The 11,490-nt window shown below is 38.4% G+C and overlaps 1 protein-coding gene across 1 annotated transcript; it reads right to left on the bottom strand.

Annotated features, from left to right (window-relative positions):
- Positions 1–3,268: 3,268 nt before the first annotated feature.
- On the bottom strand, positions 3,269–5,004 carry si:ch211-161h7.8 (thiosulfate:glutathione sulfurtransferase). The gene is made up of 4 exons (XM_044339695.1): positions 4,780–5,004; positions 4,206–4,328; positions 3,965–4,127; positions 3,269–3,635 (listed from the first exon to the last, which is right to left on the bottom strand). Exons 1-4 carry the CDS (start codon positions 4,913–4,915, stop codon positions 3,581–3,583), a joined length of 477 nt encoding a protein of 158 aa, XP_044195630.1. The 5' UTR covers positions 4,916–5,004; the 3' UTR covers positions 3,269–3,580.
- Between the last annotated feature and the right edge of the window lie 6,486 nt (positions 5,005–11,490).

The following is an 11,490-nucleotide window of genomic DNA, read 5'->3' as shown; positions in this document are numbered from 1 at the left end:
AGAGCCGCACAGCTGTGCGTAAAAGTTGCGCGTAATGACAGCTGTTCTGGTGTTGGAGAACCTCTTAGATGCAACACAATCTGTGAAACTGCACTTATTTCTCTTTGTTTCATTGGCAGGTTTATAGACTGGTGGAACAGGCGGCGAACTGATATGAAAACGGCTGGTTCAGGGTGTGTCTTCATCCATTTATGGCTAATTGTGGGAGTGGAAATGAAGCTCGTGCACGTGCGCCCAGTTCCACAATGACTGAGATTTGTACCGCTCTATAAATCTGACGAAAATAATGCATATGCATATTTCTGGCTTTGTGCGTAGACACAGTTTTAGTCCTGAATCTACACTGAGTTTTACTGTATGCATCTGGCCCCTGGTGTCTCCCTGTGCACGCTAGTGATGCAGTGGCAAAATAATGACAAGGTGACCAACGCTTAATTCCAAAAACCTGTTATATTTTCATTACTTTTCATTCAATATTTCGTTTAAATAACATGTAAAAGACCTGTCCCATGGCTGTATTCCTCAGGATGACCCTGAACCAGTCTGGGTCATGCTTTGCTGGAAGTGACATTTGCATAAAAATAGCCTAATGTTGGCCTCATAAACAACTAGACGAGGGGGGCAGCGAGCCTTACTGAGCGTAATTAGGCCAATGTGGAACTATGCATGGAGAAAAAAAATGTATAAACTGTTACAGCACTGTTGTGGGTCCCTTTCATACGAGAAATGCAAAAAAAGAAAGAAAAGTGCAGATAAAAAGTACCAGGAGCTTGTGTCTTCTATCTCACATTCCCAGCCAATGTGCTTTGTTTTTCTATCTTCTACATGGCATTTTAAGATAAGAGTAATAAGCCCTGCAGGAGCTCCCACATTGCACACCAAATAGGAGCTGGACCAAACCAATGTGAAGTGTACCAAAGGCAGGTGTTATTTTTTGTTCCTCTGTGAACCAATTCCAACATGCAAAAAATGAATGATTTTATTGAAAAAGCTGCAGAAAATAAAACAGACTTTCATGTGGCACTTAGTATTTTAATATATAAAGGGGGTGCAGTTGTGTGTGTGTGTGTGTGTAGGGAATCACAACATTAATCTGTCAGTTGAGGGTCAAATGAAGACCACACAGCTCATATATTTGTATTGATATTTGTTTTTGCCTTTTAAAAAATGACACACTAAAGCAGAGCTATAGATTTTTATTACAAAGCCTTTATTAAAGCGCATTTTCAAAAGCAATGAGCAGCAGGAAGTTAATAACCTGCAGATGACATGCAGTCAGTTTGTGGTATAACTAATGTAAAAGTGTCCAAATGTCCTTGGTGCTCATCGGAAATTTGACACATCCTTCTCCTGGAGAGCAGCACGCTGTCAAATATCTCCTGTGCAGTGAAGAGCTGAAGAGAATCCTGATACATACTGTAGCTGGCAGGAATCCACACTGTACATTTAAAACTGTGATTTTCTTTCTGACAACATTGATGGTGTGGCATCCATAAAACATGTCAAACTCTCCAGTCATTCAAAACACATCCAATAAATTCTCATCTCCCTCACACTCCATTTGTGTATATTATGCAAAATTCAGGAAATCAATCTCAGTTTCCCCTACATGAATGGCAGCTCCTGGAAGTGTAATTTTTTTCTGGAATGGCTATTGCCTCAGTGAGTTGGTGATTTATGATATGGAGTTAAACGTGCAAAAAAAATAAAATAAAAAATAAAGGTGTTTTGGAATAGAGGCACCTCAGGACTGCTTTTTCCACGGTCACTAAAAGGATTGCCTCTGATGTTTAAACCCAGCGTGGGCCATCGCAACCCTTTCACCCTCCTCCATTCAGAGATCATAGACAGAGCATTGATTTCTCCACACACGCGCCTGCTGTACTGTGGGTGTTGTGCAAATAGCTCACATGAGAGGGTACAGAATGGAGAGGTGTGGGGTGATCCGCTTTCACTCTCAATGAGGGATGAATGGACCTTGTGCAGGTCAGGGTCCTGACAGCTACTCGCAGAGCTGTTAGTCACAGGATCTATACCTGTCTAGACTAATACCGGTGTGAAGGTCAGGCCTGAGAGGGCATCGCTATGGCAATGATAAAAGACAGTGGTTGGAAAATGGAAATTAACATTTTCAGAGTTGGTTTAGACTTTGCTGCCATCTACTGGCTGAGAAATTGAACTGCTTATATCCCAAACTTCAAACACAGCATCCAAAATCTGAAAGACATGTAAATTCTAAGTAGGTTTTGAGTAAGTTATGTGTTTAAATGGCAAAACTAAGAATACTTAAAAGTAATAGTGGATGATAGTGAAACAACTCCAGGAATGGCCCAGAAAACAAAAACAACAAACTTGGTAATGTCATTTTACAGTTACAGCTTGTTTGGCATCAAGTATAATTTCGTCTTAAAGGACGGGTTCACAGTTGTTCAAGTCTGTCTTAAAACAATATTCAGATGCATATATGAACAATAAAAGAGGTTTTCCTCACTGCACTCATTCCTCCTGTTCATACTAGACGTTAGAAGATCCCCTCCTCATGCACTTTCAGCGTAAGTGATGGATGTGCAGCTGTTATTTTGTGCAAAAATTTATTCAAGAGTTTATTTGAAGCTTATACGAGGCTTTGGCCATCCAGTCTAGTCAAACTAAATTAATATAATCCGAAGTTCAAGTCTTGTCAGAACCAAATTCACTCAAGATATCCACTTGATTTGACTAATTTGGACTGCTGACACCTCATATTAGCTTCAGATAAAGTTTTTAATTTTTTGTGTCCTCTATCACTTACACTGAAAGCACATTATGACAGTATGAACAGGAGGAATCATCACAGTAAGAAAATCTATTTCACTGTTCATAACAGTACCTGACAAACTGTGAACCTGTCCTTAAATACCGTTCAGTATCTTAATGTCTTACAGCAAAAACTGTATATGATAACCATTATTATACAATTTATACTGCATATCAGCATGTAGTGTGGAACTGGGCACAGTAACTATGTCCCACTTCCAAACATCTAAGCAGGCACAGGGAACTATTGTTCCCACAATGCATTGCAAGGAAATGGAAGTACTTGTATCAGATTTCTAATGGTGCAAACAGCATTGTGAAGATCGCAGAAAACAAAAAATAACTTAACTCTCTGGGAAAAAAAACAACATTTTGCTGCCTATTTGTGAAGTTTAATTGTTTGGCATGAATTGGCACATGTATTGTATGATTTAATGTGGGATGTGGGATTGGGAAAAACTGTAGAGACATGTTTAATTTTCTAAAAAATATAATTTTATCAACATCAAGCACGCTCACATTAATCATACACAGCATATTCAAGACCTTAACAGAAGGTTCAATTCAGTGTCTAAAAAAATGCAACAGGGCAAATAAGTGCAATCATTCAGGTGATATTTATCTATCAAGTAACAATTTCAAACTGTAAATCATAATCAGTTAATTTAAACTGTACCTGATTGTCACTGAAGCTTAACCAATGTGTCATCTCTCATTTATATTCAGTAGTTTTGTGTTAGTTGTATTTTAATCAAAACATGGGACTGAAGTGCAGAAATCAGCATCATTTTCCTTCTCGCTCGGCCCACTCACTGTACCCTCCTTTATAATGTCTCACCCTGAGAAAAAGAAGCATAAGAGAACAGCTTTATCTTTGAACACTGTGGTTTCTTTTTCTACTGAACAGTCACCTGGCATTCAGTGAAACAAAGCAGAATCCAAGGACTTTGTACTCTATCTGCAGCACCAGAGCTCTACACTGATTAATAATTAAACAAATTAAACATGTCATTTTCTGCTCTGGGTGGCTCCACTTCAGCCCACCTGACAAAATTGAAATCTTTTTCTCTTTTTGTCTGGAATTGAGTACGCTTTCTTTTATTTGCTCTTTAAATGTCAACTATCCTCTCACTGTGACCTTTGATTGGGTGTATCTGCCTTTATTTACCTGCTAAATCCCAGCTGACGGGCGATGTCCAGTGCTTTGGCACTCCTGTTGCCACTTTTGCAGTGAAACACCAAGTTGTCGTCATCTTTCCCGGGTGCTTTCACATCAAATTTCTGCTGAAAGTGCTCAGGGGATAGCTTCAGAGACTCCTCCAGACTGCCCACTAAATGCACACAAACAATATAACAGTAAAAACAAATAGAAAACCACTCTTTTTACACCTGCACGTTTTCACACTTACATGGGATGTTGACAGCATCTTGGATGTGTCCGGCCTGGTATTCATCAGGATTTCTGACGTCAAATAGCTGAACGTCATGATTGGACAACATGATCTTCAGCTGGGTGTAGGTGACCACTGAGGCTGAGGAGAAAATATAAAAGATTTCAAACACTTCAATATGAAATTACAATCAGTTCTGTGTCAAATCAGAGCCAGTTTGGGCAGCTGTAAACATTTTAACTCACCATCAATTTATTTAACAATAACTGGTGTTAATTTAGCATCTATTGCTGGTAAATGTTGATGTTGTTGTCTGCTTTGAGGGTGAACTAGACCTTTCCCTGTTTCTCTAAACCCAGGCCACTGACTGACCATTGTTGTCCATTTGAAACAAAAAGGCCAGTCGACCAATCTCTCGTTTTAACACTAACCTGCCAGATTTAAAATACTGTAGAGGCACATAATGCTGTAACTTCACCACTATAATAAACACTATAATACCCAGCAGAAAGTAACATGATATGACACGCAGGCCTACAGGATTATTACAGGGTTTTAAGATGATTCCTGTATATCAGGAAATATGTTTTACCGCTGTCGGATGCAGCTCCACATTTTGGACGTGAGGTTGTAAAATCCCGGAAAACTGAACCGAGAGCCGGGTAAGATCTGCGATTCACTTTCGCAGCTGCCTGGCAGAAACTTCGTAACAGTAAGTGAGTCGGCATCGTGCAGAGGGTGCGTCATGCAGGCTGCTGCAATGTGTACTGGAGCCCGTTGGTTACATCTCAAGTCTCTCATCTACATTTCACTCACTTACGTCTTAGTCCCTCCCACTGAAGATGCGTGGAGAGACGCAAAGAAGCCACGCAAGGAGAGAATAAAAGAGAAATGAGACGTCCTTTCCTTACGTGAGGCGACATCCACTCACGTGCACTGTTCTAACACTGATGAAGGTGCACAGTTATCACTGCCAGAGCAGCTGTTTTCTCTCTGTGGTCTGTTACCTGTTTAATAAACACCTGCACATGACCTTCATATATTGTGTCCTGCTCAGAGACGCATGAACCATTTCTATAGGCTACTGGCAGAATGCGTTTATATTGTTTACCCGTTATTTGCATCTGTATGTGTTGATATTCTGATTGAAAATTCATTATTCGATAACTCTGAATATGATTAAGGTGTCTTGAACACTGGAGATTATTTATTAGGCAAAATGTTTCAGAGGAAATGGAAAAGATGTAGCTCATATCAAACCCGAAGCTCAGGAATTTTTCGCCTCACATGTGACTAAATGGAAATTGTAGTTTAGTGAAATTTATTGAAAATTGTCCGGTACAGGATAGAAACACTCCACACCAGACTCTACAACTCAAAAAACATACAGCAAAACAATACAACAATATACTTATTTAAAATAATGATAATTTCACAAATGATCACAAATTAACTTATGATTATATAAAATATCCTTTGTTTGTTAGAATTTATGAATGAATTAATATATTTGATGATTTAAAAAACACATATAACACTACACTGCAGTCATTACATAAACTAAAAATCACAGAGGATAAAAACACAATACAGCCCAAAGACTTATTTTCATTGCAGTCGTCTAGTACAAGAAAAACAACAAGACAGCAAATGAAGACAATACAATCAACATATAAGTAGCAGGCGGTGGGGTGTCAGCATGCTCATGTTTTCTTGGTCATAAAAAGTTAGAATTAAAATTATATGCGACATGGTACTTTGTAATTTTATCCAGTCTATTTTTACAGTTTACTGAAGGAGCATTTAAATGTTAATAACATTAAAATGATCCAGTCCAAACTGCAGTCAGGACCACAAATTCTCAACCTGTCAATAACATTTGAAATACGAATTTTCAGAGTTAGTTCAGCCTGTTTGCTCATTACTGTCATCTTTGTCCTGTTACAACCAGAAACGCCTCTCTTTCTTTCTCTCACTTTGCCAGTAACTCTACAAACACCTCCATCTTGTCTCCAGCCTGTTATCTATGCAAGTCACTGTGGAGTTTTATAATCTGTTCTTGTAAAGATTTGAAGGTACATCATCTCTAAATTAAAGTCTATCACAGACTCTGGTTCAGGACGCAGACATCCATGTCTGGTTTTGGCAATTGATAAGAAAGCTCTGGTGACAGACAGCTACTTAATTTTCTGCAAATTTTGACCATTTCTCAGAAAATGTGCTGTCAGAGGACAGTTCGCTGGAAGAGTGGGACCGTGTCGATGTTTATACGCAGTTTGAGTATCCACAGTCTCAGCTGATTTGTGCATTTCAGATGATATCAGCTGGGAGTGAAATAGAGCAACAAAATACCCTGTAGGCTTCAGCTTGATTTTGTCTTTCCCAGACATCTGAACGATTTAACTCTTTCCAGCCTTCAGTGCTGCTCAGATCCTATTGTTTAATCAACAAAGTAAGTAAGTAAGTAAGTAAAACTTTATTTATATAGCACCTTTTTAAACACAGGTTACAAAGTACTTTACAGTGACATTGGGACACAAAGAAAATAGGACACAAAAACCATGAAAGACACATTCAAGAACACATACAGACATCTCACACATACGAACACAGCAAGCATACAGTCATCACCCAGAGCACACACTTGAATTTATGAAATGTTATGAGAAAGCCAGTCTAAAAAAGTAGGTTTTTAGGTGTTTTTTGAAACAGTCAACAGATTCAGCTGATCTGATTGAAGTGGGGAGATTGTTCCAAAGTCTGGGTGCCAGGGCAACAAAAGCACAGTCGCCTTTGGTTTTAAGTTTGGCACGTGGTACGGCCAACAGGTTTTGGTTGGAAGACCAAAACAAAGGTCCTCTAACCACACTTTTTTGCTTTTATATTTACACCAACTATCTGTTTTAATAGAGTTTCCCTCTACTCTGGTGAGTTTTGTCTTTAAAAAATCTTTGATTCAGTTGCCACCTATACATTTTTCACCATCATTACACACTTTCATCATTTTGGCAGCCTCCCAGTCTTCAGAATTGTACTGGTCAGTAAAAACAGCTCTTCCATCACCACCTACCACCTCTAGACGGAGGAATATTGCACATAGTTGAACTCATCTCCCCCATGGTGCAGCTCTTCCCCATCTGATGGCACAATTCAGCCATTGTGAGGGAATGCATTCGGTGTAGCCTCATTATCACTTTTTAACCTAGCGTTCATTAAAGCACCTCTTCCCTGATTCTCAAACTCTCTGTCCCCATACAGCTGCACTCTACAAAGTCTCCACACACACAGCAGCTTTGGTGTTATTTTTCCACTGCACAATAGTGTATCATATCCTTCTCACAGTGCAGTGCAGGCTCAAACAGCTATGTTTGGATTTGTTTGAGCCTGCACTGCAAACGCAATCATTAGCACCGCAAAAATAGCCATCCATGTTTGGTGTCTGGTTCCACGGAAGACCACGTCAAAACAACTATATCTTCCCTTGAGTTTCTTGTAGCCTGATGTTGTGCTCAGGGACAGACAAGAAGAAGAAAAAAACACTGTCTGCTACCTAGAATTTTGTGTGTTTTTCTGCATTTCACAAATCTTTACTTTTTGCTGGAGAGTTTGACCTCTTTGGGCTCTAATGAGTTTACAGCCATGCTTGTTGCTCTGTGAGGCCTTACAGCGGTGCTTTGAGCTAACAATGCTCACTTCAGTATAACAATGTTCACATGTACATGTTTAGAAGGTTCAGTGCTTACCATGTTCACCATCTTTAGCGTTTAGCAAATAACAGCATGTTAGCATTTGCTAATTTACACTAAACAATAAGTACAGCTGAGGCTGATGGGAATGTCAGTAGTTTTGAAGATATAGTTAGTTAGTTATGAACTTTATTGTCCATGTTGTAGGAAATTATCTTTGGTTTCACCACATAGCAATAAAAAACAATGCAGGTTAATTGACAATACAGGACAATGATGAGGACAAATGAAAGGGACACAACATCAACAAACAACATTTAAAATGCATAAAGTACAGTATACATTTTTTAAAACATAACTATAGTATAAAATAATCAAAACAAATAAATACAGTAGAAAAATAAAGTTATGTACAATAGGACAAAATAGGACAAAGGTAGATCTTTATGAAATTCAGATATGCCTTCAGCATCCTAATTGCTTTTGACAAGAAAGACTTGCTGTACACATTTTGATGAGTTGTTAGCGAGCTTTAGTTAACAGTTAATGTATTCTCAATAAAGCTAAGTTGCTGATTGAGTAAAAATTGTTTAAATAAATAATGTTAATCTAAATAACTGATGATTAGCAATATTAGACCAGCAAACACATTAAGTTGTGAATCTGCCATATAAATCCATCTGCATCTCAAAGACTACTACCGTTATTCAATAATTCTTTAATTTGATTGCGCCTCGTGTAGACCCTCCCCGACTTCCAGCTTGCAGCGAGGGGCTTCTTGTCTACAACGCCTCCCTGAGGGTAAAAGCTCAAAGCGCAAGTGGTTCCCACCCAAAGGGTGGGAAAGACCACCAATATATTTGGTCATAAAGGAAAGTACTGGACAAACAAAATGTTTGACCACATGATGGTGCAAAATAAAAAGTCAAGGCTTCACCAAAGTTATGAGGATTCATCCTCTGGAGACGAGGTGGTGGAACGACTAACAGACCGACTGAGTGACATTGCCATCCCTGACACCATGCTACTAGCATGGCTAAAAAATGATTCAAATGAAGCTGTCTGAGTAAGAAACATGTTTGGTTGAACTGGTTGCAACTCATTGGTTGGCGATAAAGGATCACAAGCTCAAAAAATATGGGAATCAGTGCAGTAGTCAACTTGATTAAAGGCTTTTACTTATTGTTTCAACCAGACTACTAATATCTGCTCCCTGCAAAATGACTTCTGGACGAATTTAGTAAAAACTAGTTGATATTGTCTGTCTTGCTGCACATCTTGCCAGGGACTCTTTATTGGTCTCAGCAGGAATTGATTCAACACAAAAGCCTACCTGGGTGAGGTGGCTGAATATAGAACTGGAGGTATTTCATTCAGTTTTCCACTGATGGATCTACTCATCCTGTCAGATGGAAATCAGGATGAAGATTTTCTGTCACAGTTGATCCTGGATTTGTCGTACTTGTCCAAGAGATGTCCTAATTGTGTTTCCCATGTGCAGTTTGGCATCCCTATCCAGTCAGGTAGACATCTCCCTGCCAGTTTTGTCCAGTTTGTGTAAGATAGTTTGTCTCCATTGATCTGTAAGATTGAATTCATTTATCTAGAACTGGAAAAATACTGTAGGTTGCATGATGGGGATGATAGATGTCTTCCAGGCCAGGTGGGTGTTTAGATAAACAGAGAGCTTGATCAAAAGATATTACTGAGCCTTTAAGTCGATCAAAATGCCACACACTTTGTAGATTCTGGTTTGCACATGAAATTGACACTCTTTTAGGGGAACCACACAATAAGCCTTTTGGATTTTTGTCTGTCTGCACTTCATTTTATCTTCTATTTATACATTGTGCACATAAATGAACAAACATGTCCCTGTTCAGCCACTAGTCAGGTTTCAGGCACTGATGTTGGGCACTAAGATCAAGGCTCTTAAAAAACCTGAAATTGAAAAACTGCTCTTTGTGGATGTTGTAAGAAGCACACTTATCTAAAATAGCACAGAACTGTAACTATGGTACTTACTACAAACCATGAAAAATGGCCCAAAGGTGCACAAAAGTATGTGGACACTCTCTTTGTTCATCAGACTTTGAAACACAAGTAGGGCTCCCCAACCTGGAAGGTAGCACCCATTGAAGGGGTCACAAAATAAATCTTAGTCTTACACATAGAAAAACTAAAATTTGTAACAAATTTGTAACTAACAAATATGTAAATGTAACAATCTGAAAATCAATGGTGGAACTGCTCTCAACTCATTAGCATTAAAATGTAGTTAAAGTATTGCAGTAAAAGTAGTGGTTTGGTCCCTCTGACTGATATATTATTATATATGACATCATTAGATTATTAATACTGAAGCATCAGTGTTAGAGCAGCATGTTACTGTTGTGGTTGCTGGAGGTGGAGCTAGTTTGAACTACTTTATATACAGTTAGCTAGTTTAGTCCTGTGGTTCCAAACCTATGGGTTGGGCCCCTCCAAAGGGTCACCAGATAAATCTGAGGGGTTTTGAGATGATTAATGGGAGAGAAAAGAAGAAAAAACAAAGTTCTGATACACAAATCTGTTTTCAGTTTTTGGACTTTTTCTCTAATCTTTGATTTTTGGTGAAATATTGGATCATTTGAACATTTATTGAAATGAAACCATGTGAGAAGTTTAGAGGGAAAATCACTATTTGGTGGAGCTGTTAACAACTCATAGACATCTGAAATGTGACCCCGACTACACACTGCTTTTTGTAAAACATCAAAAGCAAAAAGGTTGGAAACCAATGGTTTCATCTTTAACGATGTGTTGTATTTCAAAAGCTTGTTATATTATCCATTGTGTCAAATCTTCATCTGAAAAGTAACTAAAGCTGTCAAATAAATGTAGTGGAGTAGAAAGTAAAATATTTCCCTCTGAAATGTAGTGGAGTGGAAGTATAAAGTAGAATCAAATGGAAATACTCAAGTACAAGTACCTCAAAATTGTAATAAAGTGCAGTACTTAAATAAGTGTAATTAATTACTTTCCACCACTGGACCTGATTAATCATTTCCTCTGGCCTGTTGAGTGATTATCACTGTCACAGCTGTTGTGTTACAAGAGGAACTGGAGATCTAATCCTAGAAATTTAATATCCACAGTCACAAAACCTGTTCAGTGAATGTGTGGAAAGTTTTTTAAAGCATAACTGGACTACAGGGATGGTTTTAATCCTGCTGCAGCACAGGACACTGTGGATCTGCTCTACAGCATAAATGACTAAAAGAGGAAATATTAGAAATAAGGAAAGCTTATAAAGCTGTTTGGGTGATCCGTGACTCATTCTCCAAATCTCCAAATCAGCTGTTATATCAAAACACAGCTCAGCCTCAGACTAACCCACATTGCCTTTAAAGAGGGAGAACAAAGAGGAGTGTTCAAATATATTCTCAAACTCTCCGTCTCTGATACTTTAAATGATTTATACTAGAAATATAAAATTTAGTTTGTGTGGTTATTTTCAACCCAGACTTTATTTGTTGTTTTAGCCAGTTTCTGACATGATTTAATAAAACAACCCCTCCTTATGCTAATGGTACGCTCCAGAATATAGTTATATGAATCACTGACTCAACTTGAGC

The sequence above is a fragment of the Thunnus albacares genome, chromosome 21 (assembly GCF_914725855.1).
Source record: "Thunnus albacares chromosome 21, fThuAlb1.1, whole genome shotgun sequence".
In the NCBI taxonomy this organism is placed as follows: Eukaryota; Metazoa; Chordata; class Actinopteri; order Scombriformes; family Scombridae; genus Thunnus; species Thunnus albacares.
This window is presented reverse-complemented; position numbering and strand designations above follow the sequence as displayed.

Bases quoted from the DNA above. Each gene is read 5' to 3' on its own strand.
- si:ch211-161h7.8 (XM_044339695.1), bottom strand. From the start codon at position 4,915: ATGCCGACTCACTTACTGTTACGAAGTTTCTGCCAGGCAGCTGCGAAA. The intron at 4,128-4,205 runs GTAAGTGTGAAA...GTGTGCATTTAG, and splicing joins AGATGCTGTCAACATCCCAT to TGGGCAGTCTGGAGGAGTCT. The intron at 3,636-3,964 runs GTAAATAAAGGC...TCTTTTTCTCAG, and splicing joins CGTCAGCTGGGATTTAGCAG to GGTGAGACATTATAAAGGAG.